Source organism: Fusarium phalaenopsidis (assembly GCF_050370095.1).
Source record: "Fusarium phalaenopsidis strain FUZ10S chromosome Unknown contig_32286, whole genome shotgun sequence".
NCBI classification, from domain to species: Eukaryota; Fungi; Ascomycota; class Sordariomycetes; order Hypocreales; family Nectriaceae; genus Fusarium; species Fusarium phalaenopsidis.
Window position 1 is genome coordinate 1,039,879 of NW_028145413.1, and position 12,459 is coordinate 1,052,337.

The following is a 12,459-nucleotide window of genomic DNA, read 5'->3' on the forward strand; positions in this document are numbered from 1 at the left end:
CCACTAAACATAATACACATATCTTTTACCAAGCCAACATGTTTCCCAGTGATATCCTAGGTGCTGTAGCGGAATCCCTTGTCCCCAATATCCGTAAGGTCCGAATCAACCGACACACCAATCTGAGTATGGCTTCCTTCACCCACCTGCGAAGCAGACAAATACTCAATCTGTCCCTCAGCAGCCTTTCCGTCCCGGACGCTGTTCTCTCTCTTGACTAGGGTCATGTAAATGACGAGGGTGACGATCAAGGCGGCCCAGCTGGCGATACTGAGGATGCATCCCTTTGTATATCGCGGCGCATCCTCTTCCTGCCAAGCCTGAGGGCTCACGATGCATCCCACACAGTACGTGATGAAGAAGCCAGCACTAACGATACTCTTCTTTGTGTTTCCCTTGACGTTGCTAGCCACGAGACTGGCACATGCGCATAGAGGTGCGGAGGAGCAGGCCGCAAGCCAGGTCGCAGCGACAATACCCCAATCGGCGCCGCCGTTGACGTTGGCGGGGAGAGCGAGCAGGATTGCGGAACCGGCTAGAGGTACCAAGGTGAGGCCGATAGCTGTGTACACTCGTTTGCCAGGCAGGAGGAGCGGGATGATGGCTGACATCCAGACCGTGGTGAAGTTGATGGCGCCGCCGGGAAGACCGACCAGCATGGTGCGGAACTTGGAGAAGCCGAAGCCGTTGATGACGAGCGAGGAGAACTAAAGGCTTTTGTCAGTATCTCTGTCATGAAAAAGGATGACACAGTTGAGAAACTTACCTTGAGAATAGGGGTAGTCAGAGTGATGCAGAGAGCCATCATGAAATAGAGCCAGGTCAAGGGCGACGACAATGCCTCCCACATTTGGTTCTTGTCAAAGTGAGCCTTATCTCTGGTAGATCGATCGATGGCCAATCTCCTCGTAGCGATCTCCCTCTCCCTCTCGTTCAGGAACCACGCCGTTGTTGTGTCCCGAGGCATCAGGAGCACAAAGACAATACCGCACGCAGCGGTCAGGCCTCCGAAAATGAGGAAGATGGCTCGCCAGCTTTCAATGGACATCTTTGCGCCGCCCACAGCGTACATCAGGAGGGCACCAACGATCTGACTGATCCCGTTCATCGACATCCACGTCGCCACTCGGATCGGGTGCTCGCTGCGACGGTACCAGTTGGACGTGATAATGACAAAGGCAGGCGAGACAGCAGCCTCGGCGAAACCCAGAAAGAATCGCGCGGCGGCGAGGCCGTGGAAGTTGTTAGTTCCGCCGATGGCCATTTCAACGCCGCCCCAGACGACGATGGTAGCGCCGACAAAGAGGGTGATGTGGAAGCGACTGAGGATGTAGGCGGCGGGGTATTCGGAGGCGAGCTGGCCGAGGTAGAAGAGGGATACGACCCATGAGAACTCTTCACCGGTGAGCTTAAGATCCGTCTTGAGGCCGAAGACGGCGGCGTAGTTGATGGAGCCCTTGTCCAGGTCTGCAAGGAGATACGTCAGAGCTGTCCGAAGCGGTGTTAGAAAGGAGGCTACTCACATTGAAAGAAGTACACGAGAGCCATCAGGGGCATGATTACCCGGTCCAGCTTGCGGACGAGCTTCTTCTCTTCTTCAGGGTCGATATCTTCAAAGACGGCAACCTCATTGTTCTGGTTGTCGAACTTTTCCGGCTGCTCGATGGCCTCAGAACGAGGCTTCTCGGCAGCCGCATCCTCAAAGGTTGTCATTATGGAAAATGACCTTTAAGAATGAGAAGATGGTAGAGGTAGATCAACGATTTGGAGAGTAGAATCCTTGAAGTTGGGGTAGAAGTGATAGAAGGCCAAGGTGAGGTCAAAGTGTAAAACCGAGGGAAGGTGCAGGTGCTCAGAACTCTCAGACAGGGAGGCCAAGCCTCATATTTATTCTGCCAAGTGATTTCAATTGACACAACACCCGATGTCAACGTTTTACTCCAAAATCCGCCTCCTCACGACGACCTTGGACAGTTTGGATCTCATACCCCGTGGGGGAACTGGAGATAAGCGCACGTCCGGAACCCCGTACTTCGGCAGCAACATCCGGCGAGAAGGGAGTTTCCACAGGTCGTACCATGATCATCTAGCCTCCCCTCAACACGCGGGGACGAAGTTGGAGTTTTGTGGGCGGAATCTGGGGCGAGTGAGGAGAACCCCTGGAGAGACACGACTCGTGAACCCACGGGGAACTGGGGTCGAGATGCTTCTAGTTCTCGGGAGGCTATGTGGCCCTCGGATATGACAGCCGGAGGGGCCATTTGAGTTTGAATGTGATCAAGCGGTGGAAGAGTTGTGGTGGTTAGCCGACTGAGGGAGGTCGGCTATATGCCTAACCCCCAGTTCACTTCCACTCCTCCGTAGCATCGTCCTGCCAGAAACTACCTTGAACATGAATAAATCTCTCATTCTTCAGTCGACCAAGGTCTCTAACGCAAGACAATTTCGAGTCGAAGAGAATAAGTTTCAAGGTACATTGGTGACGCCATCGCCAGCCATGGCTTTGAGGGGAACCTCACAAGACCCTTACCACTTACAACATTAGTCCGAGAGCACAGTCTATTGTCGTCAGTCCTTCTGATCTGCTTTTCTTCCGCCTTCCTACTAGACAACAAGTTCGCTATTCACTTGTTCGAAGGTCAAGGCAATAGGAGCAAGTCTTTGAGTGGATGGTATACGACTCCTGAAAACACTTCTCACCAATCACCAGATGCAAATAGACAAGACCACACCTCATTGGCAAGATACTAACATGCCCAGATGCCAAGCTGAACATAGACCCCTTGGCGCAGTTATAAGGTATGCCATTCAACCCATCACCACGTGAGCTGAACATCAAGGGGCACCAAGACATGGTTGATTCGTTGGTTCTTATTCCATACGTTTTTTCATACTCAATACAAGAGAGGGGATGCCACATTTGATCGAGGCGCGTCGTGTCGCCGCACGTTTTCCGTTTCCTGAGCTCGTCCGGTCCAATTCCTTTCGGCGCCTTTTGTCTCGATGCCTCCCTCCACACCTCCTCGTACCGCCTTGGATATACCCAAAAAAGACACTGTGCGCCGGGCTGAAGAAGCAATACTAATACAATACAGGGTACATGAATCTTTCGTCATGAATCGAGCGGGAAGGGTCTTTCCAATCCCGTTCCAAGGCCGTGTCACGCGTGTGAAGTCGTTCGTTGTTACAGTTGGATCGTCCTGTCAATCTCAGGCGATCTGTCGCTGGCGCTCTCTCCGTAATGTCTCGAGGACGCTCATAACGCCATTGTTGCGTAGCCTCTCGAGCACAAGTCGCATGCCATCACGGCTCTTGCCCAGCTGGTCCTGGGTCTTTGTGGAAGCCAGACTCTCGATGCTGCGCTGAATTCCTTTAGCGCCCCAGCCACCCATGATGCCGTTCTTGAACCAGCCATCCTCTTGGGCCTGTCCCAGTTTGCCGCGGATCTTCTCTCCAAGTCTTGACCTGAACTGGACCATGGTTGTCACAGCGGTCTCGTTGGGGTTGATAGACACTCCTTCGGCAGGGACATTGAACTGCTGCTTTTCAATGACAGACAGCACACCGGTGAAGTTGAGGTTCCGGCTCTCAGACTTCATCCAGCCCTCCTTGATATCGACCACACTGGTCTCCAGGATGTACGATGCCTTGTCGGCAGAACCGCCTCCAGTAACACTGGTGGGCAGCAACTTATACACAGCTCCGGGCATTCGACTCTTCTTCAGGTGAATGCGAGTGGTGTGCAGCCGGTGCGTCTTGGGGTCGACATAACTCTCGATGGTGTCGGTGCTCAAGACGTGGGCGGCAAAGGGATTGAGCTGAGGAGACGAGTATCGGAGGAAGAAGGCGAGGGTGACGGTAGGGAAGGGGTGAGAGTAGGTATGGTTTGTCGTGTGTGTGAGAACCATTGTCGCAGCTGGTGAGCAAGAGATGCTCTTTCAAGTCGGGAAAATTGTCCAAAGAGGCGCTGGGAAGAGGGGACGCCGGGAGTCCAATTGGTCGGGTGGCGGTAGGTCTGAGCTTCCGGTGTACAACACAGCTCCAGGTCAATGTCGTAGAGCTCACAATTCCCAATTCCAATCCCTATGAGCCGATTGCTCTGCTGCGATCTTCAAATTGGAGATCTCGTCGGGGAGGTTGGTGGTAATGGAAAATTGAGCCGGCGCCTCGGCTTAAGACCAGGCCGAAAGCGATCACCTATCTCCGGGGCCGCGCCGCCGTGGAGACAATAAAAAAAAGCCGGAGCTCGCAGCTATGTCGGGCCGCGAGAGTTTACAACATGGGGTAATTGGAAAAGAAAAAAAGAAGTCGTTGATGGCACAAGATGGAGATAATAAGAGGAGAGGAAGGTGGGCTCTCGCGACCTCGACAAGCAGAGCGGCAGGGGAAAGAGGCAAGCAAGGGCAGCGTGTGCTCAAGGCTCTCTTCTCCGCTGTGGAAAAAAGAAAGAGGGAGGAAGGAGCGGAGTGGAGTGGAGGCGAAAAAAGAAGGAGCAATCGGCTGATTGAGATGCGGCACAACGGCCACAGCCAATCGAGAGCTGCTCGATCGGCCGAACTCTTGACTGACGAGCAGGGACTACCGAGCTCGTGATTGGTCGCAAGTGAGGGGTCGGCTCATCCAGAGCAAAAGGTTGCCAATTCACACGTGATGCAAATATATCACGGCGTCATTACCTCCGACATTTCCGCCCTCAGATGACCGTCTGTGTAGTTACAGTGCTGCGACACCACGCCAGAGCTTGACGCCTAATGCGCGCCACAGTATCCGAGCAATGGCACTTGAGCAATGTCCGAGTCAAGTAGGAACAATAGTAATTGCCAAGATATTACTGGTGTATCTAATAAGCTCCAAGATTCTATCCGTGTGCTCCAAGTACAGTACCATCCAAAGACACCCCAACTCCAGGCAATGAAATGCACATGTGTATCCCCCTCATTAGATGTCATCTCGCTCTCCCTGATGCTCACGCCAGCAGTATCCATGCGTCAGGCCACGCCTAAATCAAGAACTCGCTCCCGGCGTAGTGCTTGAGCACCACCCAGCCCTCCTCGAACCCCTTCTTCTCAAACCGCACAATGATGGCGGCATGGGTATGTCTGTGGTTCTGGATGTGCACGGGATACTTGCGCCAGCCGAGATCGTCCAGGTTCCGAACCATCTCGAACTGATACGGGGCCAGTGCAAGCGTCGGTTGAGAAACTGTCGACATTCTGCGTTCTCTCCGGATCACAGTCCGCTGCTCAACATCTAGGTGCTCGTCCTCTTCCTCATCTTCTGTGCCCAAATACTCTTGGTTCTGTGAGCTGTTGATGGCCTCGTATGTATGTTCCACTTCTTCACGGATTTCCTTGATCCACATGGACATGCGGTAATCTTCGACGTTAAGACCGCCCTGTCCCATCTCGTGCAGCTTGATCCTGCTGGAGCTGCGGATAGTCTGGATGACCGAGTTGATCAAGAAGGCAACCACACCGACTGGGACAAGGACACCGATCGCCAGCATGAACGGAATGCGCTTGAACCACTTCACACCTGATGCATAAACCGTTGATAGCGACGCAGGAGTTTGAAGTTTCGGAAATGGCGCAACCGGGTTGTTCGGGTCAAGCAGCACGCCTTCGTAGCCCTTGAGGTAGTTGAGCTTGACCTTTTCCAGGTTCGTATATGGGTCCGTCTTGGCGATGCAAGTCGTGTAGTATACAGCGCTTCGATCGTTGATGGTGTTGGCGTAGAGCGTACGGCGCTTAAACTTGCGCAGGCCAGACATGAAGATGGAGTTGGGGTCGGCCAGCACGGAGAGGAGGGGTCGGTCGGTATCGCGGAACTTGTCGATGGTGAAGAGCTGTCGGCCTGACATGGAGAGCGTCCTTGCGCCGAGGACGTTCCAGATGTGGTTGTGCCAGCCCTTGAGGGGAGATCGGACGCCGAGATGGGGGGATGCGAATGTGGTAAAGTTCTGTTGTCGCAATGTCAGTATTCGTTAGTCAAGTCCAAGTCTGGGAGTCGCACCATGCATTCAAGAGTGTCGAGAATTCCCTTCGCATAGAGAAGACCAACAGCATATCGCGACACCAATCCTCCAAGAGAGTATCCCACTATACTCAACTTGGTGATCTTGCCGCCCTCATCCTCAATCTTGCGCAACTCGCGCTCAATCTCTGCGCAGACGCGCTCACCCCCACGCTCAATGCCATCGTAGGTAAAATTTCCGCTGTTCTGCTTCGCAAGCAAAAGATAAAGCTCATCATGAGAATACTGTTCGCGCAAGGTTTTGGCAATGTTGCGCATATGGCTTGGGTTACCCCAAAGCTGCACGCATCAAAACGGTTGTCAGCCATCAGTGGATGACGTAGTGGTGATCTTCCAGGGGTTCAGGGGATTGCTTACACCGTGGACTAGGACGCAGAGATGATCAGCCTTTGGGCTTCCGCCGGTGAGATCGTCCATGGTGACTGATGCTGTCATGATGAGGGAAAAAAGCAATGATGAGAAAGCGAAGAAGAGAATAGAGGCAGCGGCACAGGGAGGAATAATAGTTGAGATATCTCAGGAGATCCGCCCCAACGATCGGGGTTTCGGGATGATTTGTCGTGCGTCTGCAGACACGGAGTTAAGGCACTTCAGGCCCCGCCAAACGACGATGAGAGTCTGGATGCCAACCAACACGCGGCCTTGTACCAGATACGGTAGTGAAATTACAGAATCAGCGATGATTACGTGGGATCCAGTTCGTTACAGGCTGAGCCGAGTGCGACTGCGGTTCAGCTGAATGCACTAGATGACGCCCAAGGGATGGCTTATGTGGCTTTATCCCAAAGTCCGCTTTGAAGCTGCGGACTTATCCAAACTCCAACATGAATGATAGAAGCGGCTGCATATTCCAACTACTACTATCTACAGCAATGGCTATCGAACTGGATGTAGAACCCACGCAACGTATCTTGGATGGTCCATTGACTGGTCGTATGTTGGTCCCTCTATGGCGCCTTTGTTGGGAGCTTGGCAGTCACAAGTCTTTCAAGAAGCCATGTAAATGTCAAAGAAGAATAACCTCCTAGCGCTTTCAAGGAGTGAATAAATTATCACACGTCATCTCGTGACCTGTTTCCCAACTTGACAATGGATCCTTGCTCTCTTGTGTGACTACAATTTAGTCAAGATAGGCGGGCACTCAGTTGAGTCCATGCCAATGCTCGCTGAGCCTCCTCTGTAGCCATGCGTGTTAGTGGAGTCTCCCGCGTGCGGCAGGCGTGTTGCCGCTCTAGTCTCACAAGTGGGTCCCGTCCCGTCTCTTTCAAGGGAGCAACTCAGCCTCGGGTTGGAGCTTTCAACTTCAAAGCACGAGCTTCATCTTGCACTTCAACATCAACACCTTTGACACGAAATAAAGAGACGCGAACGCGGTAGCATAGTCTTCAACGCGTCTTAGGAAATGCTCAGTTCAGCATTTGGCTTCTCTTTCCCCCGATAGCACAGGTTCTTTCAACAGCCGCAAGTGGATCAAAGCTCCCCTTTGTGTCCTCAGCCAAGCTTGACAACTTCACCCTTATTTCAACGCTCAGAGAGTCTTCTTACACTTGCTATCTGCAACTCACAAAGGTCTAGCTGAATCATCTCTGTTCCAGCCCTTTTTCGCATGAATCAGCCCAGAGATCTTTCACCGATCGCCAACGTCGCGTCCTTAGTGCCGTCGCCATGAGCTTGTCTCTCAAGCACATCCCTTGTCCAGCTGGCAACAAGTGCACCGCCTTTCATTGCATCTTTGGCCATGAGAATGATCAGCCTGCCGCCCCAGCAGTGCCAGCTGCCGGAGCTGAGAACAATGGATCACAAACCAAGGAGGCCACCTCAGCCAACCAAGAGGTTCCACGAAAGCGCATGAGAGCAGACCCTGCGGATTCACCTAGAATATCTCAAAATTCTAACCAGGCTTGTTCTGGAACATCCCGTGTAGGGTCAGCGGATGCGTTGGCCACCCAACCCAAACCAGCAACCAGTAAGGTCAGAAGCGCCGACCGTCCAGTGTCGCCTCCATCCTTGAAACGAAAAATTCCAACATCGAACAAAGCCCAAGATGAGACTCCAAGGACCTTCTCCAGAACAATGGCCCAGCCAGGCTCCAGGCCCATCAGTCAATCACGCTCGTCGCCAGCGCAGAAGCCTGCGCCAGTCAAAGCCAAGAAGGCTGAATCACTGAACCCCAGGCTTCTTAAAAGCTCTCCTGCCAGCCACGACATCCGTCTGAGACTTGTCCGGATGCTTCATCAAGAGTTCACCCGGCTAAACACTGAGCTTAAGAAGAAGAACAAAGACGGCAAAATGGACCTTACCTTGTCCGATCAGGACCTTATTGTTCGGGCCCTGGATGAGGAGGAGCACCTCGCCGTCCACAAGGCAGCCGTCTACTCAAACGTCATGAAAAATAAGGTCATGCAGTACAAGCGCATGAACGTCGACCAGTGGAAGACAGAGCGGGAGGAGGAAAGGAAGAAGGCCGCGCTCGAGGCTGAGGGCAAGGATGCTTCCGACGTACCCAAGGAGATCAAGACGGGTCTAACACCAGCTCAAGAGGTTGAGCTCACCAAGCAAATATTGACGTCGATCGAAAAGTTGGCAGAGCACGGATATGTCCCTGTTATCCCCACAGAAGAAGCCATCGAGAGGGCGAGGCAAGGCGTCGAGGCGGCCAAGGGGTGGGAGAAGTGCGACCGCTGCCAGCAGCGCTTCCAGGTTTTCCCAGGAAGACGCGAGGAAGACGGTGCCCTCACGTCAGGCGGAACATGCACCTTTCACTGGGGCAAGACGTACATTGCACCCAAAACCCCTGGCGACAAGACCAGGCAGCCCAAGCGGTACCAGTGCTGTGGTCAGGAGGTGGGAGACTCTGTCGGTTGCTTTACCCGTGATCACCACGTCTTCAAGACTTCGGATCCCAAGAGGCTTGCATCTTTACTCAACTTTGCAGAGACGCCTGAGAACCCATTAGCACCAACGGATAGAGCTGTGGCTTTTGACTGCGAGATGGGCTACACGGTCTACGGCATGGAGCTGATTCGACTAACAGCGACATCTTGGCCGACAGGGGAGGAATTGTTGGATGTCTTGGTCCGACCTCTTGGAGAGATTCTCGATCTCAACTCACGATACTCTGGCGTCTGGCCAGATGACCTCGCCCAGGCCGAGCCATGGTCCGCGGACGACACCTCCAAGCCCGCTAAGAGCAGCGACGAGAGCGTCAGCGAGGACGGCGAGCTCAAACCTAAGAAGAAGAAGCTCAAGGTCGTCTCGTCCCCCGAGGTTGCCCGAGACCTCCTCTTCTCGCTCATCTCACCCAAAACGCCCCTTATTGGGCACGGCTTGGAGAACGACCTCAACGCCGTCCGCATCGTGCACCCAACCATCATCGATACGGTGCTCCTCTACCCTCACAAAGCCGGCCTGCCCTACCGATACGGACTCAAGATGCTCATGGACGTCCACCTCAACCGCAAGATCCAGCAGGAGACAGGACCAAAGATGCTGGGTCACGACTCAGCTGAGGACGCTAGAGCAGCGGGTGATCTTGTACGCCTCAAGATCCGCAACTTATGGATGGACATGCAGAGGGATGGTTGGAAATTGGTCGATGGGAAGTTTGTGGCTCCTCCTGGAAAGGGCAACGGAGGGGACAAGGGGTTAACTGAGGAGTTTATTGAGACTCAATCTAGCATAGTTCTTTGACGGGTTGGCAGCATCGCCGGTTGATGAGGCCCTGTAATACTATTGGAATATCGCGGCGTCTAGTTTAAGACTTTGGGCCAAGTTCACCTCACGTTGAAGTTCGCTGTGTGCCCTCATGCCCATGTTTACGCCATATGAGGAGTCTCAAACTTCACAGCCGATTACACGTTGCGAGATAGGGTTGGTATTCCCGTCTGGTCTCGTTCTAAAAATACAGAGTCGGCGCTCATGAATAGCCATTCATAACCAACGATAAGCGGGGAGTTCCCAGTCATTTCTTTCCCTTCACTCTTTCTTTACATGATACATTCACTTCTTAAGCCTTGCCCACCGACAGCAGGTACTGACCACCCTGCTTTCCACCAGGCAGGTACGCCACGTTGGGGTTCGACGACAGAGTGGCGGCAATCTCTCGGCTGGCCTCGATCTTTCGGATCTGGATGAGGCCATCACCAGCCTTCTGGATGGCCTTGCTGATGGCGTCGGCAGACTCGGACTCTCCCTCGGCGCGGATGACGTTAGCCTGTCGCTCCTGCTCGGCCTTTTCGACGATGAAGCGCGCCCGCTCGGCGTCCTGCTGGGCAATCTGCTTCTGCTCGACGGCCTTTGTGAACTCGCGGCCGAAAGTCATGTGGGTGATGGACACGTCCTCCAGGGCAATGTTGAACTCGGCGGCGCGGCGGGTCAGGTCGGCGCGGATGCGCTCAGAGACGGCCTCTCGCTGGGTGATGAGCTCTGCGGCGTCGAACTGGGCGACGATGGACTTGAGGACCTCGTTTCCGATGGAGGGGAGGACTCGCTCATCGTAGTCGATGCCGAGGTTCTGGGGGGTGTCAGTGACCGTACAAGAGCAGAGATTCATCTAGAGCCTTACCTGGTAGATCTTGGGGAGGGCCTTGACGTTTGGCCGGTGCAGCACTCGCAGGGTCAAGCTAACCATCTGCAAATCCTTGCTACCCGTCGTGGTTGCGATATTCCTAGGCTTGGTCCGCACGTCAAAGATGACACTCCTCTGCAGCCAGGGGATCAGGAAGTGAGTGCCCTCATTGACAACGTCCTCCTTAACACCGCTCACTCGGTCAAAGATGACTGCCCGTGTTCCACCCTTGACATCGTAGATGGCCTGGCTGCCAATGAAGAAGGCGGCCGAGGCCGGCACCGCCATGCGGTACATCCAGTTGAGGGCTCTCGCAGCGCCCGCCATTGTGATTCGTCTCCGTAATTCCCTTGGGTACTGATCGCCTCGAGAGTTGGCGGGGTCGAGCTCTTGCTGAAGCTTTTCGGATTCGACGGACGGCGATGATGATTTGAAGCTCTTAGCAAAATCCCGGCAACATCCGCCCTTCAGAAAGGTGGGTGGTTTGCGCTAAGCCCCATCGGGAAAGCTCGGCTGACGGGGAGCCTGTCCGTTTTCTTTGAACCATCAAAGCCCGAGAAATCCTGCCCTTTTCCGTCCGACCACGCCTCATCCACTCCCCAAGCCTCCAACCAGACTCTTCGAGACTGCAAACCCGTCGAAAAAATGAGACCGACTCAGATCCTCCGAAGCGGCGACGCTGACCCCGTCAACGGACAGTACGTGCATCGCGCCGAGGGGGAGGGCCAATTGGTGACGCTGCCCGGGTTGCGGCTTTTCCACCTGGAGAATGCCGGACTACAGCAACACCAAACGCCCTCTCTACTTCCCAATCGCTCTGGAAATTCATGCTGACGGTTTTCAATAGCTACCTGGGCAACTGGGGCCACTTCGGTAAGTGCCTACTTTCACGAGATGCGAACGAATTCGAACTGGATCAATGGACGCGACGGACGAAGGGATTGGTGACGCAGGAATGGGATTGCGATTGAGTCGACATGTCGCCATTGTTCAATGCGTACACTGGATCAACATCTTTGAGGACTGGCCGCGGCCATTCGGAGGACATCAGCAACAGGAACGAGCAAAGAGACTAACTCGACATCAGGTGGTGAGAAGCAGCGAGGTATCGTCACCTACGGTCTGTCCGCCAACCGACAGAACCCCTGGGCCGGCGCCACCCACGCCGCCATCTTCAACACCTTCCGCCGAACCAAGAGCCAGATCTTCTTCTGGCTCCCTCCCATGCTGGCCGGTTACTACATCATGGACTGGGCCGTCCACCGGTACGTCCATCATCCGGCAGCGCAAGGACTCGAGAGACTAACAACCTTTGCAGAAGCGAGTACCTCAACTCCAAGGCTGGTCGCGCCGAGTTCGCTGACGAGGAGGAGTAAAGTATCTGATTGGAAAGGAAAACGAGAGCGGATGTGTTGGAGAGGGTCCTCTGGCCTCATTGTACATCAATACCTAGACTCGGTGGATGCAATAGACGATTGCCACACTATTTTATATTTCGCTATCAATATTCTCAGACTCAATTGGTAAACTATTGTTGCTGTGAATTCAGTAATCAGGTCAAACGCATCTTCAAGAGTCTTGTCATTGCCGCGCTCTAAGCATATCCACTGGTAATAGACATTGCCGAGCGCTTGATTGGACTGACTCCAAAACGACTGATTTGTGATCACGTGATGCACCCCGGAGCCGGCAGTACGAATCGCCGAGTCTCAGCGCGCGGTAGCTCCCTCACCGAGAAAAAAGTTGGGCTTGCAGAAAAATTTCTAGGTCAGTCGAGGCTACAAGACACGGAACCGTTTCTGCGACCACCGTCCCCAATTGGCACGCAAACTTCGCGCAAAGACTCGGACAACGATCGC

General features: G+C 53.9%; 6 protein-coding genes across 6 annotated transcripts; 2 read left to right on the plus strand and 4 right to left on the minus strand.

Annotated features, from left to right (window-relative positions):
• Window positions 1-56: 56 nt before the first annotated feature.
• LRP88_02645 (major facilitator superfamily domain-containing protein) lies at window positions 57-1,713 on the minus strand (the record flags this gene model as incomplete). Its single annotated transcript, XM_083239287.1, has 3 exons — window positions 57-707; window positions 767-1,467; window positions 1,524-1,713. 3 exons carry the CDS (start codon window positions 1,711-1,713, stop codon window positions 57-59), a joined length of 1,542 nt encoding a protein of 513 aa, XP_083104417.1.
• A 1,496-nt stretch (window positions 1,714-3,209) lies between these two features.
• LRP88_02646 (uncharacterized protein) lies at window positions 3,210-3,908 on the minus strand (the record flags this gene model as incomplete). Its single annotated transcript, XM_083239288.1, has 1 exon — window positions 3,210-3,908. One exon carries the CDS (start codon window positions 3,906-3,908, stop codon window positions 3,210-3,212), a length of 699 nt encoding a protein of 232 aa, XP_083104418.1.
• A 1,091-nt stretch (window positions 3,909-4,999) lies between these two features.
• Window positions 5,000-6,468, minus strand: LRP88_02647 (lipase ROG1 family protein; the record flags this gene model as incomplete). The annotated part of the gene is made up of 3 exons (XM_083239289.1): window positions 5,000-5,959; window positions 6,013-6,312; window positions 6,391-6,468. 3 exons carry the CDS (start codon window positions 6,466-6,468, stop codon window positions 5,000-5,002), a joined length of 1,338 nt encoding a protein of 445 aa, XP_083104419.1.
• Window positions 6,469-7,698: 1,230 nt separating this feature from the next.
• On the plus strand, window positions 7,699-9,723 carry LRP88_02648 (uncharacterized protein; the record flags this gene model as incomplete). The annotated part of the gene is made up of 2 exons (XM_083239290.1): window positions 7,699-7,958; window positions 8,010-9,723. 2 exons carry the CDS (start codon window positions 7,699-7,701, stop codon window positions 9,721-9,723), a joined length of 1,974 nt encoding a protein of 657 aa, XP_083104420.1.
• A 316-nt stretch (window positions 9,724-10,039) lies between these two features.
• LRP88_02649 (prohibitin subunit PHB1) lies at window positions 10,040-10,927 on the minus strand (the record flags this gene model as incomplete). The annotated part of the gene is made up of 2 exons (XM_083239291.1): window positions 10,040-10,546; window positions 10,598-10,927. 2 exons carry the CDS (start codon window positions 10,925-10,927, stop codon window positions 10,040-10,042), a joined length of 837 nt encoding a protein of 278 aa, XP_083104421.1.
• A 318-nt stretch (window positions 10,928-11,245) lies between these two features.
• LRP88_02650 (ubiquinol--cytochrome-c reductase subunit 8) lies at window positions 11,246-11,976 on the plus strand (the record flags this gene model as incomplete). Its single annotated transcript, XM_083239292.1, has 4 exons — window positions 11,246-11,298; window positions 11,448-11,473; window positions 11,688-11,865; window positions 11,919-11,976. The coding sequence occupies 4 exons, from the start codon at window positions 11,246-11,248 to the stop codon at window positions 11,974-11,976; spliced, it is 315 nt and encodes a 104-aa protein (XP_083104422.1).
• Between the last annotated feature and the right edge of the window lie 483 nt (window positions 11,977-12,459).